We start from the raw sequence: 19702 nt of genomic DNA, 5'->3' as shown, positions 1-19702 counted from the left end.
CAGTACTCCAGATAAGGCCTCATCAATGTCGAACAGAGGGGAATGATCACGTCCCTCGATCTGCTGGCAATGCTCCTACTTATACAGCCCAAAATGCCGTTAGCCTTCTTGGCAAGAAGGGCACACTGGGGCACACTGTCGACTCATGAAGGCAGCATGAGGGTTGGGAGAAGTGGTGCTAACTGGTGCATGCTCCACCGCAATCCCGGAAGTTAAACATTGGAGTAAGTTGCCTAGGGAGGTTGTGGAATCTCCATCACTGGAGATTTTTGAGAGCAGGTTAGACAAACAGCTGTCAGGGATGATCTAGATAATACTTAGTCCTGCCCTGCGTGCAATGGACTGGATCAGATCACCTCTCGAGGTCCCTTCCAGCCCTATGATTCTAAAAACTCAGTATTCTTGTTAAAATAATCAGCAGCGAAAGAGTCAGCAATGGCATAATTCTGAACATACCAAAGTAGACATCTTGCTGCTGGGAATGAGTGCCCTTCCTACCTCTCAAGGTATCGTTTATCTATCTGCAGACTCAAGAAGGCAGCACTATTATGGCTCATACTGCGAAGGGGATCTCTGCAATCATAATGGACAAATGCTTAAGCGGCTGGGTGTTTTTAAGTTGGAATGAAGTGCCACAGGGTTTACTCAGCCCAACTCAGGTAACAAGCAGAAATGTACTCATCTGACCCATTACCAAGTCTGAGCCAGAAATCACCTTTATACTGTTATATTTGAGGGACCTACATTTGACTCACTCTTTTATCTACTGTTTTCTATCATCTTACATACATTATTTCTGTTCCCAAATGCTTCTCCCCCCCTACCTCTGACCTCACCCCAAACCAACATCCTACTCAAACTTCAGTGTGGGAGCCTTCCTAATCCAGCAACAGCGAATCAGCTTCCACATGCAGGAAACAAATGATGTGGTACAGAAGTATTTCAGAGTCAGGCTTCCAGTTGTTTCATTAACAAATTGGACTTCTAAAAAATTCTAGGAAACACCATGACAGTGGCATCTGTTTACATGTAGGCTAGTTCAGGGACTGTGGATGTGCGTTACATAACATACATATTGTGCTCCCAGTGCCCCATGACTACTGCAGTCCCTCTCTGGCTGACCAACACTGGATGCTGCCTCAGGCCACGGGCTCTGTCTGTCCATTGCAGTTACCCAGCCCTCCATTATTTCTGCTTTGTTCTGGGCTCTTCTGCTGCCTCTATCCCTATTAATTCAGGGCAACAACTGGAGCCCACAGAAGCAGAGAGGTTGTGTGCTGGGGGGCTGTCCTTTCAGACAGCTTCTGCACAGAGTCACACAAACATTTTGGCTCGAGCGTTGAGTGCTACGCCATGGCTGCATTAGGGAGATGCACTTTGGCCACCCAGAAGCTAAATGGAAACAAACGTGTTTAAGTTTAAGTGGGGACAAGGGCTGACAGTGTGGTCATTAGTCTGTTCTGGTCACCTTCCTGTAACACTGAAACCACATTAAAAATCCAAACTGGGTTACTAAGTAACAATGATGTGGCAACTGCACCTCACTACTGTAAACAACCTTTCTGTTCCTAGACAACCTGGTATTCAACTCCTTTCCCACTTACAAGTCTACAGTTAAACACTGACTATGCTGCAATCAGAGAGGTTGGGTGTACAGTCCCCCTGGTGCTGGGGCCTTCACTAAATCCAGAATGTTCCCCCTCCCCATTAATAAGATTTCCACCACTCCTCTCTGCCACCACTCATTTCTCTCAGCCATTTCTATCCTCCTCCTTGCTGGCTTCTACCTCACCTCTTGCCTTGCTTCGTTCTTTCCAAAAAATGGCCAACAAGCCATTCAGTTATAGATGCCAACCCTCCAGTCATGCCATAACTTCATGGCATCAAGTTTTGTGGACACGCCTTCAGGACAAATTGACTTAGACACAAACTGTCCCTCCCTCCTCCAATTAAAATATTAGCATAAAAACACTTTTTTTTTGTCCTAGGGACTTAAGTTTGGACACTGAGTTCTGCACTGGTGCTTAAATAATCATTTTGGGGCACATGATTGGTATTCTGGAATTTAAGTACCTACCAGATGTAAACCATTGTTGTTTGCTGTGTTGGTCCCAGGATATTACAGAGACAAGGTGGGAGAAGTAATATCTTTTACTGTACCAACTTCCACTGGTGAAAGAGACACGCTTTCAAGCTTCCACAGAGGTGTAAAAGATATTACCTCACCCACTTTGTCTCTCTAATCTGATATAAACGCAGAAATGAGCACCCGTAACAACACTGATCCAGAACAATCAATTGTTCTATTTGCTCCCGATCTATTTACACCATAAACTGTAACATGGCGGATTTTTATTTTCATTTTGTTCCCTCTTATCTGTAGATTTTTGGTTATTCTTTATTTACTCTGCCCATCTCCCTCAACCACATGTGACTAGAAGCAGGAGTGCGTGAAATCTACATGAGTTGTATAATCATTCCAGAAAAGGAACATGATAAACAGCTGACTCCTGAACCGGAGAAAGAGGCCTTGGGCTGTAGGTGTAATAGCTCATTGCAGCCCAAACGTACTTGCTTACCTCATGCAGATTAAGCTCTTTTACTTTTTCCTTTAGAATAACCTGCAAGACAGAGAGACAGCATTAGGACCGGGATGTCTACCATTTCTGATCGCTGTACTTCATTATATCAATCGGGTCTTCAGAGATTTCCTTTCAAAGAAATAAAGCTGATGTAAATAATTTCCTTTGTATTTAATCGTTAACAGAAGTAATTTAAAGGGACAAAGTTTCTATGCTCTATTTCCTCCCCTGTAGCTATATGGATTGAACGTCCCTAACAACCAGGTGAGGAGAGAAGGTCCCTGAGCCTGAACATCAAGAAAGCAATTTTAGCTCTGCAATAGGAGCCCAAGTCAGCTGACCCAGGCCAGCTGTGCCTCTGCTGTGGGTCTTTTATTCCACTATGCTAAGTTTCTCCTGTGCGAGATAGAGATAGATAGTTCATCAACATAGATATTTTTGAATATTTATATATATCTGTAGGCAAATTATAGCTAATGTCTTTAGAAGTACAAAAAAAACCAAACCCAAACAGAAACTTGACAGCCTAAATAAACCAGACATGAATAGTAAACTAGTAAAAACAGTTTTCAAAATGCTTGCCAAGAACACCTGAGAGAGGGAAGGCAGCTATTGTGCAGATTACAGCTGCTAATCCAAAGAAGGGGATGAGATCCAGAGAACCACCTTCTGAAATCAAATAGGCCATGTTCCCATATTGTTTGATGAACTTCATTATTCAGATATTTCCTCCTCTTATCAATTCATCCTTTTCCCCCTTGTTTTTGTTCACAGTTCTGTGTCCCATTTGGCTAACTAGCAGGTAGTGGGATTGTAATCAAAGAAAGGATTGTACATTTGTAATGTTATTAAATGTCAGAATGCTTGCTCAGACTACAGAACTGAAAAGTAGATGACCAAAACACTAAAGAAAGCTGAGACACAAGTAGATGAGGGAATATCTTTTGTTGGTGGAAGAGATTGGGTCTGGAAAAGGTAACCAGAGTGTCCTGACTAAAGAGAGGCTGGGACAGATTGTCATGCATAAGGGGCTAACACATGCTGCAAAAACACACTTAAAATGAAATGGCCAATTAACACCTCTGCAGTCATAAGTCAAAGGAGGGATATTAGGTTACAATTATTGTAATGAGCCATACAACCAGTGTCTCTGAGATGTTTTTCAGTGTCTAGCACAATTATGAATTTAAGTTCCCAGGCTCGTCTTTTGAAAGACGTTCAGGTTTCCTTTGAGGACCAGGACTGAGAGGTTAGATATGGAATGACTGCCTTGTCAAGAGTGTTTGCCCATCGGTGATGAGGAGTTTTTGTCTTGTATTATTTTTCTGTGTGAGTTCATTCAAGATCATAGCAATTGTCTGGTCTCACCCACACAGTTCCTGTTGATGCATTTGATGAACGGGACAAGGTACTGCACAGGTTATGATAGGCATGTGTAGGACCCATGGATCTTGAAAAGGAGTGTTGTGGGGATACTGAGCATCGTAGCAGCACAGATGTGTCTGCAGGTTTTTGATCTGTTGCTCTGGCAGGGTCTGGTGCCACTCTGAGTTGGTGTGTCCTGGGGTGTGGGGAGCTTGCTCCTGATGATGAGCTTGGCAAGGCTGTGGGGTTGTCTGAAGGACAGAAGAGGTGGTTCAGGAAAGATTTCTTTCAGAATGTGGTCGCCATCAAGTATAGGTTGTAACTGTTTGATGATATCCCACAAGGGTTCCACGGTGGGGTAGTAGGTGACAATTAGGGGTGTGTGGGCAGTGTGTCTCCTTCCTCTCATTCTACTGGAGCAGGTTCTCTTGTGGTATTTGGGTGGCCTGTTCTGCGATGCAATTTACTTCTCAGTCCTTGTTTGGTTAAGGTGTGTATCCTGGACTTTCTCCTTGGAGCAGATTCTGTGGCATCTGAGTGCCTGTCTGCGGAGAAGAGATTTTCTGGTGTGTCTGGGCTGGTTACTGGCTCTGTGGAGGTAAGTGTGGTGATCTCTGGGCTTCCTGAAGCTGGAAGGGGAGGCTGGTGTGGAAGTGTTCTAGAGAGTTTGGTGAACAGATGGTGGAAATCGATGAGGGAGTTTAGGTCATCTGTCCAAAGGATGAAAAGATCATTGATGTATCTTGGGGCAGGTCTACACTACAAGCTTGCATCAGCACAGCTGCACCGCTGTAGCGCTTCTGGTAAAGACACTCTAAGCTGATGGAAGAGAGCTCTCCTGCCGATCAAGTGCCGTCTGCTTGGGGGATTACAGTCGGTATAAATATGTCGCTCAGGGGTGTGGCTTTTTCATACCCCTGAGTGATGTAGTTATATTGAAGTAAGTGTGTATTGTAGATTTGGCCTCAGGTATATCATTGCTGAGTGTTAATTTTTCCAGAAATTCTTCCTCGAGGTGGCCCTCCTAACCTTGCTTTGTCCCATGACTGCAGAGGTGTTAAATTACCCACTTCATTTTAAGTGGTTTCTTGCTATGTGCTTAACAATCTGTCCCACCTCACAGTTAGCTGCAACTTTTTCCAGACCTGAACAAGAGCTCTGTGAAACTTTTCTCTTCCACCAACAGAAATTGGTCCAACAAAAGATATTACCTCACCCACCTTGTGTGGGTCACATGCTGGGATCAACAAGGCTACAACACTAAAGAAAGGTGGGTATTTAAATGTATCCTGCCACTAATCTATTAGCCGTGTTTATTTTGAAGCAGACACTGATGTGTGTCTATGGGAGTGAGTGGAAGAAGTTGTTTGATCTGCCAAGAATACTTGGAAACTTTCCCTACAGAGACATCCCACTATTCCAAATTCAGTACACTGCTTTAATGCCCCCAGGGTTCATGTAATCTAACCCAGCAAAATACAGTTCATGGGAACTGAATTTTGATCCACTGGGACAGCATTTTTCTTTTATTGCTGTAGGAGAAGTATATTACTACTTACTGTAAACATAGCCAGAACGGTTTCAGAGTAACAGCCGTGTTAGTCTGTATCCGCAAAAAGAACAGGAGTCCTGTTCTTTAAGAACAGTGAGTCATGTTGCTGGGCCACATCTATTGCCATTGAAGGGAATGGGAAAGGTCCCATTTGACTTGAATCAGGACAGGAACAGATCCCATCACCAGGGCAAGTACACTCAGGTTTTCCTCCCCACTCCGGACAGTGCAAGCTCTAGGCACAGAAAGTCATCGCCTCAATTGGCAACTCCTCCCTTCACCCGGGAAAATCCAGTCACATACAGGATTAATTGATTACATTAACTGCCATCTGTGAAAGCTTTGGATGTTTTGTGAAGGAACTGAACTCTCCTTGCATGAAGGAGGCTTCCCCTTTGGTTATCCAGCCTCAGACTGTTTGACCCAGAGCTCATTACTGGGTTTGAGCTGAGATATGCCAGTCAATTCCCTGCCATGTGGCTGCTACACTTATAAATACATTTTTGAAAGTTGGATTATTATAAATCACTGATTTTATTTTTTCTTCTCAGGGCTCCATTCTTTCTCCATCACTTTGAGAAAGCGCCTGGTATATATGGAGTAACATTAAGAATACAAATCCTAGATTGTTGTAGGGAACAATTGGCAACATGCACCGATATAAAGTAAGGCCCTGATTCTGCAAAACACATGTATGCCGGTAACTTTAAACATGTGGATATTCCCACTGACTTCAATGGAACTACTCACATGAGTAAAGTTAAGCACATATGTAAGTACGTGCAGAGGTAGGCCTAAAATGGCAAGACATCAAACTCTGGAACAGCTCAGTGGTAACCTAAAATGGTGACAATCACAAGAAATTAACGGTTTTTGCTCAGATTGATCTGTAAAATGACAGGGAGAAAAAAGTAGTTTACTATTTAACATCTCACCTGTTTGTAGGCATAAAGCTCTTTGTGTGCCTGATGTCTGAGCCTAGAAATCAAGAAAGGAAAATATGAACAAAATAGGCCAAAATATCAGGATTAGCACGAAACCCAGATAAGAAAAAAAAAACTTGCATTTTCCACTCATATTTAATCACTTTTTTAGTTTTGAAAAATATAGGACACATAATGATGCAGTATCCAGTTCCCAGTGAGTTACTTTAAGAGCTTGTATCTCTCTCTATTCAACTGATGATAACCTTGTACAATTTGTCTTTTTTGAACTATATAATTTGCTGCAAAAACATTCTCTGAGTTGTTAAATGCTGCGTACCAAATTCTTAACCCGTAGAAGTTATTGACAGGATGAACAGCTAACATACACGTCCATTTCCCCCCTCAATCACTTCTCCCACTAAGATTCATATGCTGGGTTGAATGGACACTGCATCTTTTTCTGGGGACGGGGAAGCGTAGCATACTCAGGGCTCAACGCCTGGGGAATGTAGTGGAGAAAGGCACCTCTGTTCGTACTTTAAATGTGGGGAGTGGACAGAATGAAAAGAAAATTGGCCCTTTTAAATGTTTACCATTTGAGCCCTAGTCATTGTACCAAGTTGTTAAATTAATCTCAAATGCCAATTGTTTGCTATGCTTTCGACATGTAGTATTCTGTGAAAGTAGTTTTCTGATATCCAACGTCTTATAGAGAAACATTCAAGGTAAGTCATTCAACTGATTAAAAAACAAAAGATAAATATTCCTTTTTAAGAGGAAATAAATAGGAGAACGATTTAGACCTGGTGTGAGATTTTGTAGCTTTCAGTTGCAGTTAAGGGACATGAGGCAATTTAATAGCCAAAGAGAAATCATGGCTAAAAATTACAGGAAATTGAAGCTTTAAACCTGGGAATTTATTTTCATGTACTTAATTGAGCAGAAGACCAAATGATTGTGGTTTCCTAACAACTGAGCAACTTGTGTTATATTTAAGCTGTGGAGTCATAATCATATGAGCTTATTATAGACCATGACTCCAATCTCACTTATGCTGGTGTATATGAATAGTTACTCACTCCTCTGGAATTCACGGAGTTACACTGGAGTAAAATCAATTTCAAGTGAGATCAGAATCAGGCCCATAATAAAGATTCTATGCAGAGAGGCATAAGTGTAGGCTATCCTGAGTAGTTCTTGAGGCTTTCAAATTGCGAGCCAAGTACAACTTTTGTTTTCTGTATAGTTTCATTTTCTGGCAGGAATCAAGAGGTGGAGACTGAGTGGATGAACCCACATTAAAAAGCTCCTGAATAGCAAGGAACTCCAAATGTGGACAATGGGAAGAGATGAAGTATTTATTTATGAAAATGAACAAACGGTTAAGTCATAGATGGAAGGGTCCCACCCCAATTGCTAGGGACAAAAATGAGTGAAACAAAAAATGCATCAAAAACATCAGAGCCTTAATTTAGAAACAGAAAATGCTTAGTGCGCTAACGTGGTTACGAAAAGTTGCACTCCACGTACCTATATGTATTTAATGTTAATCTCGTTTCACAAGCTATAATCTGTTTTCGGAAAGCTCTTATGTCAGGCTTAGCCTAAAACACCTAAGCTGGGGCATGGGGGTGAGAGAAAAAAGCAGTACATTTCCTAGTCTGTTAGTATTACAGTTGTGCTGGTATGGTTGATACTCTGCCATGGTTTACAAACACGTACATTAAAAGACAGAACTGGGTATTAACAGCTGCTCTAGGCTGAATTGCATTGATGATTTTTAATTTAAAATTTATTAAAAATATCTTTGCCAGCCTTAAGAACAGCAGCATTTATATAGCTCATTTGAAGATACAAAACCCTTTACAAATGTCAACTGTGCTTATAAAATCAAAAATAGCATCTCGTTTTAAGCTTGACATTTGGTAAACCATTCATAAAACTGAAGAAGAAAGTTATGGATGTTGAAGGATTGGGCAAGGACTTTTAGAACATGGTCTGATTGTGCACGCATAAAGGCCAGACAGATGTAAGTAATTTTTCTGAACCCTCATCCACTGCAGTCTCCAACACTGCTTGAAGATGTGTAATTTACTGAGCTATAATTCTGCTTCTCTGAAAACATTCCAGTGGGATGCTCACTCCTGGGTTTTAGCTCCCTACCATTCCACTGATGGAACTCCCCAGGCTCTCAGAGGTTTTTTGGTCCCTAGAGGCTGCAGTAGCAGGGTACACCATGAATCAGGCTGATATGCACCAGTCCCTGTGCTTAAAGCATTACCCTTGACATGTTCCTATCAGTTTGGGGAGTACAAGAAGCAAAGCTTCCCAAGAAATCAACCAGTCACGGGGGAAAAAAATAAATAAATAAGGAGGCAAATGTCTCCACCTCATCCCAATCAAAATAACCTTGAAACTGTGACGAATAAGTAGCAGGAGAGAATCTATCGGAAAGCTACTAACAGAGAAGCTGAATTCTAGGGCCGCCATTTTTCCTTCTTTAAAGATACCAGCCACTAGAATTCTCACTCAATGGATGGCCCAAAAGTCAGAATAAAACCTGCAACAGGCAACAATTAGGAGGCCAATGCCAACCATGTGCATTGGGATTAAGAAATCTGTTTTCACAGAGGTTTCACAGACAGACTGTAGGATATGCCAATAATAAGAGCCAGGGTAAAAGTGGCCAACTCAAGGGGGGATCCCCAAGGAAGCAAAAAAAACTTTGGGGACAGGACACCGTGGCTAAGGTCTGGAGCCCAGAGAGACCAAAAACAAGATTCCTTTCTGGAGGCCAAATGCAAGCAAGAATGCTCTGTGATAGTGGGGAAAGAGGACCCCACAGCTGCCTTGCAAAGGCCTCCTGGACACGCTGCTAATGCAGTGCAGGCTGCCTTACACTGTAGGCTGACACGGGAGGAGCGCCGAGGCATGGGACAAATAGAGACCAAAGCTCTCATGCAGCTGCTGAGCCGCTTCAACTGCACACCCTACAGCATCGCATGCTGAAATGATGGAAAGTCTCTGGTGCTGGATAAACACGCACCGGTGTGATGCCAAGGCAATAAAACTGAGAGGGTCCAACCCCCATCCTCCCAAATAAAACCCCCTAACACAACCCAGCAGAAAAAGCCCTCAAAAGCCAAGGAACCTTTCAGAGCCTGAAGAGTTTTTTCACCAGCCTCCTGCCAGGAAGCTAGTACCCAGAAATGAGTTCTGGCAGATGGTATCTTTAGAGAAGAGAATATGCAGTATTTTAAAAACATGCTCTCCACAATTAGGGCAGCAAGATACTGAAGGCACATTAATCTCCAAAATTAATCACTCATTTCAGCTAGAATTTAGAATCCCCTTCCAATGTTTATGCCCCACACCCAGTGGCTTCTCTTTAAAAAGGGAATATTGCATCTCTCTGGATAATTTTGTTTTTTTCAATTTCAACTACTATTAGAATATGCTTCAGTAATGAAGCGAGTAAACTACTAACACAACAAAATTCAGAGGAAACAACATTTTATAGATTTACCTCTAGTATTAGTACACTTAACCTCTCCGAGTTCAAAGACAGAAATCTGTAAAACAGGCAGCACAGTCTAGAAGAAAAAACCTCATAAAAGTCTTGCATTTTGCAACAGAGTAGCGTTTGAAGATGCAGTATCTCAATGGATCTACTATGTACAGCCCACCACAGAAGTACAGTGGAATGTCCCTTCTCTATTGCTTCCTTATGAAAAAAGCTCTCTCATTGGCTGGAGCTGCTATTAGCCTCTGTTGGGTTACAGTTATTTGCTCCTCCCTTTGTTCCTTCAAATCCTGAACTGAGAGGATTCTCAGCTTGAAAAGACCAATGTTTTTCTCCTTCCTAGTGAGTACAGTACCCAGCTTTCTTAGTATTGTATATTCAGTGACATCACGTCAGTATTCCGTGCATAGGCAGCAGTGCTATGCCAGAGGCAATATTTTATTCAAAGTGGAATTCACTAAAGAATTGGCCTACTAGACTTCTGAGAGAGCTACTCAAAACAATTTGTGATACTCAGTCAAAAAAATGCAATTCTCCATAGACACACAAACCAAATACAATGCTTCCTTGACATCTGACACTGTCCCACTGGGCTTGGTGAGAAATCCACAAGTAAGAACAAGCAAAAAACAAAAAACAAAACAAAACAAAAACAAAAACAACCCCATGCAATATAAAGTTCCCATTATATTCAAGATGACTGTATAATTTCCATGGGCTGAAAATAGGTTTATACGAGAAGACAAATCCTTATTTCAATTGGCAAGCATGAACAGAAGAGAATCATTGTGCAAGAAGGAGCTCAAACTCAGCACAACAGCAATATGTTAGCGTGGTACTGGGGGGAGGGATAGCTCAGTGGTTTGAGCATTGGCCTGCTAAACCCAGGGTTGAGAGTTCAATCCTTGAGGGGGGGCCATTTAGGGATGTGAGGCAAAAATCTGTCTAGGGACTGGTCCTGCTTTGAGCCAAAGGGTTGGACTAGATGACCTCCTGAGGTCCCTTCCAACCCTGATAGTCTATGATTCTTAATTCTCTCCGTGGTAAAAGAGATACTGCATCTTTAGCTTTCCAAAGCTGACAAGGAATGACTTGTTTAATCTGAGCATGTTTAAAATCGGAAGGGAAAAAATGAATAAACAACCTCTTTTAAAAAAGTGTCCCACACACCCTTACATAGTTTGAAATGTTTCAGCTAAAGGTGGCAACCATAAATATGAACATGCTATAAACTGTACAAAAGCTTGATTATGGACAAAACTAGCATTTACTTTAAATTAGCATAAACACCGCCTTTTAAATATTTAAAGGGGCATATTGGTGTTAGTATCCCTGAGTCTGGGTTTTATGGGACTGAATGCAATACATTTGGTGTCACATTCATTAATTTCCCTAAAGTAAAAGCAGAGGAAAAAACATCAGCAAGTGTCTTTGCAAAATTTCTTTTCCTTTTTTAAAGGCTGAACATAAGAACGGCCATACTGGATCAGACCAAAGGTCCATCTATCCTAGTATCCCATCTTCTGACAGTGGCCAATGCCAGGTGCCCCAGAGGGAATGAACAGAACAGGTAATTATCAAGTGATCCATCCCCTGTCGCCCATTCCCAGCTTCTGGCAAAAAGAGGCTAAGGACACCATCCCTGCCCATCCTGGCTAATAGCCATTGATGGACCTATCCTCCATGAACTCATCTAGTTCTTTTTTGAACCCTGTTATAGTCGATAGTCTGAAGACAGAATGCACCCAAACAGCAACATAATAGGCAGCATTACTTTAAAACAGTGGAATTAAATGTTCCACGTCTGCATGCCTTTTAAAAGTAGAAGAATATTTAATTTTATTTCAGCCCTTCTTGCAAGCCTTCTGTCCTGAAAAAGAAGGCAAGATTTCATACATAACCCAATATACTTCTGTTTAGAGCCAATCTTATCAATGGAATGCAATGGAATGCAAAGCTCTTGGCTCCCATGGAGTTTCAGAAGGGAGGAAGACAGTTTGTCCAGTGAAACTATGGGCAGGTCTACACTAAATGCGCTACAACGGCGCAGCTGCATTGTAGTGTGTCTAGTGAAGACGCTGTATACTGTTGGGAGAGTGCTCTCCTGTCGGCATAATTACTCTACCTCCGTGAGAGATGGAAGCCATGTTGGCCTGAGAGCGTCTCCCGCCGACATAGCGCCGGTATGGACAGTGCTTAGGGCGCTGTAATTTGCATCGCTCAGGGGGAATGTCTTTTTCACACCCCTGCGTGACATACGTTAGATCGACTTAAGAGGTAACGTAGACCTGCCCTATTGTAAAAAGCTGCTCACTTGCCAGTTTCTCCAAGGCAGTACTGTTGTTTTAATCCAGGCAGCCATTGGCCTGGATGTAAATACACCAGGAATCAGGTCTTACACATTTTTGTTCTTCAGTACGTTCAGTCTGACATCAGTTCATCGCGTTACCTACGGAGTGCGGCTTTATCCGCTTTATCTGCAACTCCTAAAACCAAATGCTTGGAAGCAGCATGATGGTACAGTAAGGAATGGAATATGGGAAGCATGTACCAATAACTATGTCACAAGGATCCATCTGTTATTTGCAAAAAGTACTTGGTAGCAATGCTGGTCGCTGAAAAAAGTGAAAAATTAGACAATAGGATACTTTGCGTTAGAACCTGGTACAAAACCCTGTTTTGGCTCCACAGACTGTGCATTAAAATCAAGCCCTCGTGCAAGACCTAAATCATCTGGTCCAGCGAGTACCACGGTGTGGTCTAGTCAATACTGCCGCTGTTACTGTTTATTCATATTTATTTTATCCTACCCCAAATGTAGTTCCGTATTAAAATGGTAACTTCATTGCAGAAGTTGCCAGGGAGGTTTTGCAGCTAGGTAGAGTATTACTGGGGATTTTGGCACCCAAAAATGGTGTGGGAGGAGAGTTTGTTTTTTTGACAAACAAGAGGTAGTTCAAGCTTCTGGCCCTGTGAAAGAGACGCATCTTTTCTTAACCCTTTTGGAGCAGGGGCAGATGGGGCTAATTTTTTTAAGGTGTTTGTATGGAACAGGCAGAGTTTGAATTCCTCATTCTCTATCCATACAAATCATGACAGCAACTATTGCCCCCACTGCATCCAATCCTACTGCCATTGCATCCGATAAAGACACACGAGTACATTTGCCTGTTTCTACTAAGCTGGTCAGCAGTGGACTAGTTACCAATGCTGAAATGTAAAGAATTATACCTCAGAGTAAAAACTCTATTGGGACGAAGGGACAGTGCCCACTTCTCTCTGGACCTATTGTTTCAGACTCTCTGCAGATTCAGGCAAATGTCCCTATACTCAGCTCATGTTTTGAAGGCTATCTTTAAAAACATGACAGGTGGAGATCTAATTTCACTTCAAAAAATCAAGCTGAAGTTCTGGAGCACAATTACGCTGCAAATTCAAAGGAGGACAATTATGTGGCAATTTGCATGGCTGAAAATCAAATCATATACGAGGCCCTGACTAATATAAGTTGCTCCCAGAAAAAAGGTTCATGCTTATCCTGCAAACGACAAATGGAACTGCTGATTATGACTGTAAGAGAGAGGGAGGCTTTTTACAGATTCATGGAGTTTAACGCCAGAAGGGACCAACAGATCATCTAGCCTGTCTGTTTCATTCAGACCGAGCCCAGTAACTTGTCTTTGGCTGAAGCATCTCTTCCAAAAAGGCCTCAGGTGTTGATTTGAAGACATCAAGAGATGGAGAATCCACCACTTCCCTGTGTAATTTGTTCCAATGGTTCACCACTCTCTCTGTTAAATTCAAATTAGAAGTTAGGCACAACTTTTGTCTAGCTTCAGTTTGCAGCTATTAGCTCTTGGTATGACTTTCTCTGCCAGAATAAAGAGCCCTTTAGTACCTAGTATTTCCTCCCTGTGAAGGTACTTATACACTGTAATCAAATCACGTCTCAATTTTCATTTTGATAAGCTAAACAGATTGATAGACAAAAACTCCAAAGGTAATAACAAAATGTTTTTAAAGTACATCAGAAGCAGGAAGCCTGGTAAAAAACCAGTGGGGCCCCTGGATGATCGAGATACAAAAGGAGCGCTTAAAGACAATAAAGTCATTGTGGAGAAACTAAATGAATCATTTGCTTCAGTCTTTACGGCTGAGGATGTTAGGGAGATTCCCAAACCTGAGCCGTCCTTTGTAGGTGACAAATCTGAGGAACTGCCACAGACTGAAGTGTCACTAGAGGTGGTTTTGGAATTAATTGATAAACTTAACAGTAACAAGTCACCGGGACCAGATGGCATTCACCCAAGAGTTCTGAAAGAACTCAAATGTGAAATTGCGGAACTATTAACTATGGTTTGTAACCTGTCCTTTAAATCAGCTTCTGTACACAATGACTAGAAGTTAGCTAATGTAACGCCAATATTTAAAAAGGGCTCTAGAGGTGATCCCAGCAATTACAGACGGTAAGTCTAACGTCAGTACCGGGCAAATTAGTTGAAACAATAGTTAAGAATAAAATTGTCAGACACATAAAAACATAAATTGTTGGGCAAAAGTCAACATAGTTTCTGTAAAGGGAAATCGTGTCTTACTAATCTATTAGAGTTCTTTGAAGGGGTCAACATACATGTGGACCAGGGAGAATCCAGTGGACACAGCGTACTTAGATTTCCAGAAAGTCTTTGACAGGGTCCCTCACTAAAGGCTTTTATGTAAATTAAGTTGTCATGGGATAAGAGGAAAGATCCTTTCATGGATTGAGAACTGGTTAAAGGACAGGGAACAAAGGGTAGGAATAAATGGTAAATTTTCAGAATGGAGAGGGGTAACTAGTGGTGTTCCCCAAGGGTCAGTCCTAGGACCAATCCTATTCAACTTATTCATAAATGATCTGGAGAAAGGGGTAAACAGTGAGGTGGCAAAGTTTGCAGATGATACTAAACTGCTCAAGATAGTTAAGACCAAAGCAGACTGTGAAGAACTTCAAAAAGATCTCACAAAACTAAGTGATTGGGCAACAAAATAGCAAATGAAATTTAATGTGGATAAATGTAAAGTAATGCACACTGAAAAAATAACCCCGACTATACATACAATATGATGGGGGCTAATTTAGCTACAACTGATCAGGAAAGAGATCTTGGAGTCATCGTGGATAGTTCTCTGAAGATGTCCACGCAGTGTGCAGCGGCAGTCAAAAAAGCAAACAGGATGTTAGGAATCATTAAAAAAGGGATAGAGAATAAGATGGAGAATATCTTAGTGCACTTATATAAATCCATGGTACACCCACATCTTGAATACTGTGTACAGATGTGGTCTCATCTCAAAAAAGATATAATGGCATTAGAAAAGGTTCAGAGAAGGGCAACTAAAATGATTAGGGGTTTGGAAGGGGTTCCATATGAGGAGAGATTAAAGAGGCTAGGACTTTTCAGCTTGGAAAAGAGGAGACTAAGGGGGGATATGATACAGGTATATAAAATCATGAGTGGTGTGGAGAAAGTGAATAAGTAAAAGTTATTTACTTGTTCCCATAATAGCAGAACTAGGGACCATCAAATGAAATTAATGGGCAGCAGGTTTAAAACAAATAAAAGGAAGTTGTTCTTCACACAGCCGACAGTCAACTTGTGGAATTCCTTGCCTGAGGAGGTTGTGAAGGGTAGGACTAGAACAGGGTTTAAAAGAGAACTGGATAAATTCATGGAGGTTAAGTCTATTAATGGCTATTAGCCAGGATGGGTAAGGAATGGTGTCCCTAGCCTCTCTTCATCAGAGGGTGGAGATGGATGGCAGGAGAGAGATCGCTTGATCATTACCTGTTAGGTTCACTCCTCTGGGACACCTGGCATTGGTCACTGTCCGTAGACAGGATACTGGGCTGGATGGACTTTTGGTCTGACCCAGTATGGCCATTCTTATGTTAACTCTAAGTTTCTCACTGTAAGGCATGTTCTCCAGCTTTCAAATCACTTTTGTGGCGGTTTTCTGCACCCTCTCCAATTGTCTAGATTTGTTGTTGTTGTTGTTGAAAGTACAATCACCAAAACCAGACGCGGTATTCCAGTACTAGTCTAACCAGTGCCGTATATAAAAGTATAGTCATCTCCCTACTCCTACTCACTACTCCGCTGGTTATACATCCAGGGACTGCATTAGCGCTTCTTGGCACAGCATTGCACTGGGAGCTCATGTTGAGTTACCTGTCTACCATGACCCACCCTAGATCCTTTTCAGAGTCACTGCTTTCCAGGATACAGTCCTCCATTCTGTAGGTGTGTCCTGCATTCCTTGTTCCTAGATGTATAACTTTGCATTTGGATGTATTAAAATTTGTTGGCTTGGTAAGCTGGTCCCATTCAACCAGGATTTCTCCGTATGACTGCCCTGTCGTCATTATTATTTATCACTCTGACCATCTTGGAGTCATCCAAAAATTTTATCAGGCTTTGCTTCGCTTCGGGCAATAGTTATGGAGCTGCAAATATGTGAACGTTACTGAGTGCTTGTACTCTGGTTTTATGATCTAAGGGATATCTATGCTACTGAAACTGCTGTTTGTCTTTTAGGTATTAAACACAGCAGCCCCACTGCCCCACCCCAGCAGCTATCCAGACAGTGTAAATAGGGTCAATGGGTCCAGTGTTCACAGTAGCAGAAAGTGCTTCACACCTGTTGGAACAAGGCATCCAGCAATGGGTGTAGAACCCTGCTGATCTCATCTACGTTAGTCATTTTCAATACCTCCATTTTCAATTCCCGCTTGGGAGAAAGCGTAAAGGTTAGCCTGCTGCATGACGCTGGGCAACAGACAGAGGCTCTGTCCACAAAAGCCAAAGAGGAGTGCATAAATGTAAGCTACGTTATCAAGACAGAAACAGAGAAAGATAATATGCAGAATAGCTGTGTATATGCAGGTTTTCAGCAGGAGTTTTGCAAGGTATCTAAGACGTGCGTGGGGTGAGGTACAACTGCTGCCAATAAACTGAAATCTTCACAAAGAGATCCTTTGTTCCTGACCACTGAGGAGAGGCAGACACAGCCTTGAATCATGCAGACTGCAGCATGCTGACTTTTCCGAATAGACTTTTTTCTCTCCCCTCTATTGTAGGTTATTTATTTGGCTATGTTTCTATTTTGATCTGGGAGAAATAGTTTTGCCTCAAGTAAATATTCAAACTTCCCAAAACCAGAATGACCTTTACGGACCGCATTCATCACTGTTCAGATTAACAAGTCAACTCTGCATCATTAATCTCTAAACTGTGCTGTTGAATGAGCAATGTGTGTACAAAAGCAAATGGGGCAGGTATCAAACATTTCTTAATCACACAGTACATGAGTTATTCATTAAAGAGAGAGATGCATCGAAATAGTATAAGCAGCAAGCAGAAAACACTGACGCCAAGAAATCATGCTTTTCCTGCACGTTTAAATTACAAAAAAAATCCACTTTAAAAGCAACACAATGTAATTGCTTTCCTTTAGAGTCAACTCTAGAAACGTGCCTGGATCAAATTAGGTACTTACTATATGTGTTCCGGATGGATTTAATATATATGAATGTGTGGGTCGAATACTAAGCCAATGAGCAAATTATCCTACTTAAAAATGGAGAATTAAAATAATTTCATAGGTGCTATCCAGTGGTAAAGACCAGACAACACTGCTTGCAGTGGCAGATGAATAGATTTGCATAATGCTGCCTTCCCAAGTAATACCTGTAAAGTAAATCCCCAATGGATTCATTAAATCTAACATGTCTTGCCCCACCTATGGAAAATGTTACCATTTAGGTGGAAAAAACCAATGTTTCATTTGCTTTGAACGCTACTTAAAAGACTTCAATCCTAGAAAAGAAAAAGCGCCTCCAGCAAGGTGCTTAATAGAACTCTCCATGCCTGAATGAACCACAGGAAATGTTTGGCACATCACATGACTAGGACCAAATAGATTTCAGCTGGCAAAATAGTAATGGTAGTTTATTTACCTGATCAAGTAGCAACAGAAGAGTAAACTAAGGATGAAGACGAATATGGCAGTGCCGAAAACCACAATGTATATATTGAGAGGCAGGTTCTGAAACCCAATGTTCGGCATCCTGAAACTGTAATGCTGGAAATCTGAGCTCATGGATGGGCTGTGAGGAAACAGAAATACAACACAAGGCTTTTAGTTGCAGTTACCAGAGACCAAAAATCAAAACCGTGTTAATTTTTAAAGCGATGAATGACAGCTTGAACATTTCAGAAGGCGAGAAATAAAGACGACCATCCTCTTTTCTGGCAAGTATGTCTCCCCTGCCCTTGGGTGGGTGTCCAGCAGTACCAACATTTGATTGCTCCCTGTGACATAAGAGAGAGGAGAGGAAGAGAAATGCTATGTTGGCTAGTTCACCCTCCCACAAGTTTCTTCTCCATGAGCTAAGGTCCTGGTTTAGCAATCCCGAGACCAGTCCAGCATTAATGCAGAGCAGACGGACAATGAACCATAGACAGAACTTTTTCTCCTCCGTACGTGATCATCTTATCCAGTTATTTCCCTTCCAATAAACACATGAAAGTGCTTTAAAAAAAAAAGCTACAGAGAGTTACCACAGATGTACATTTACACAGTACGTGTTATTGTGGCCAGTGACCATCCATACCTGAAACCTGAACAACCAAGAAAGGAATGTTTAAAGAGCTAAAGGGCCTTGAATTAAGAGGATTTTATTTTTTTTAAACAATTGTTGAGACCAGTTCCTCATCTAGTGGAAATTCCCCTCTGAAAACTTCAAGCATGCAAATAATTGACTGCTATCCAAACCTGTTCAAATCAATTCCGAGCTGATCCTTGTCTTGGCTCAAGCAAAGCTAGTGTTCCTACTTGAATATGGCATTTCCCTTTTATTTTAGGTGTGGCTTCCTATGCTGCAGTTAGTGTTAGCATGGGGGCGGAGAAGAACGCAAGGAGATTTCCACTAACATATGGCAGAGCCACAGGAAAATTACAAGTGCCATAAAACTGGATTTTATGACTTTCAAAGGGGTCAGCTAGCATCTAGCCACGTCAAGCAGATTGGCTCAAAGACAGGTTGTAGGCTGTACCCCTTGTCTAAACCTTCACTGATTCTCCCCGATCATTGGGGGGGGAGGGAGAGGCTTACTAAAGTGCCGAATCATCTTTGAATAGGCGAGGCTGATTTGGAGAGGGCAACACAGGAGGAGTATGGAAGGAGAAGGCGGCAGTCAGCTCAGCTGTCAATTTACCAAGATTCAAGCATGTGACCAAAATCAAGTCCCCACAGAGGAGCCAAATTACACTGTATAAGCAGCTGCTTGCAATAATGAGTTTAACATATGATCTCTCCCATGATTTCAGCTTCATGTTTCATTACACGGGATGCCAATATTTTACAGTAAGCATAAATCTAGATACAAAATGAATAAAACCCCTTATAATCAGGTAAAATAGATTAATTAATGTCTGTACAGTCACTCATGTTATAGTGCTACTCATTAGCCTTTATACAGCAATGTTTGGAAAGGGCTTTGAAATCCTTGGAGACAAGTGCATATTTATTATTGTAACTTACTATATAGCCTGTAAACAGCCCTGTTGCAAAAAGACCATGCAGATATTAATTCATCCAGTCTTGCAAAACCCAAATGAACATACATCAACTCAGGCAAAAAAAAATGTACCTGCTCAACTCTACTTAAGAATTAAAAAGATGTTTGCCTGTTAAAATGATTTGCCCAAGGTG

General features: G+C 41.7%; 1 protein-coding gene across 3 annotated transcripts in view; it reads right to left on the bottom strand.

The window, feature by feature from the left end:
• Positions 1-19702, bottom strand: part of RNF24 (ring finger protein 24) — a 72444-nt gene that overhangs the window by 14079 nt on the left and 38663 nt on the right. For all 3 annotated transcript variants that reach the window (XM_039541709.1, XM_039541707.1, XM_039541708.1), the window contains 3 exons: positions 17945-18094; positions 6435-6477; positions 2580-2621 (listed from right to left, as the gene is read on the bottom strand). In XM_039541709.1, the coding sequence (XP_039397643.1) occupies positions 2580-2621; positions 6435-6477; positions 17945-18087 (228 nt within the window). In that variant the 5' untranslated portion in view covers positions 18088-18094. The remainder of the gene's footprint in view (positions 1-2579; positions 2622-6434; positions 6478-17944; positions 18095-19702) is intronic.

The sequence above is a fragment of the Mauremys reevesii genome, linkage group 5, assembly GCF_016161935.1.
Source record: "Mauremys reevesii isolate NIE-2019 linkage group 5, ASM1616193v1, whole genome shotgun sequence".
In the NCBI taxonomy this organism is placed as follows: domain Eukaryota; kingdom Metazoa; phylum Chordata; order Testudines; family Geoemydidae; genus Mauremys; species Mauremys reevesii.
The sequence above is the reverse complement of the archived record's forward strand: the minus strand, read 5'-3'. Positions and strand labels throughout refer to the sequence as shown.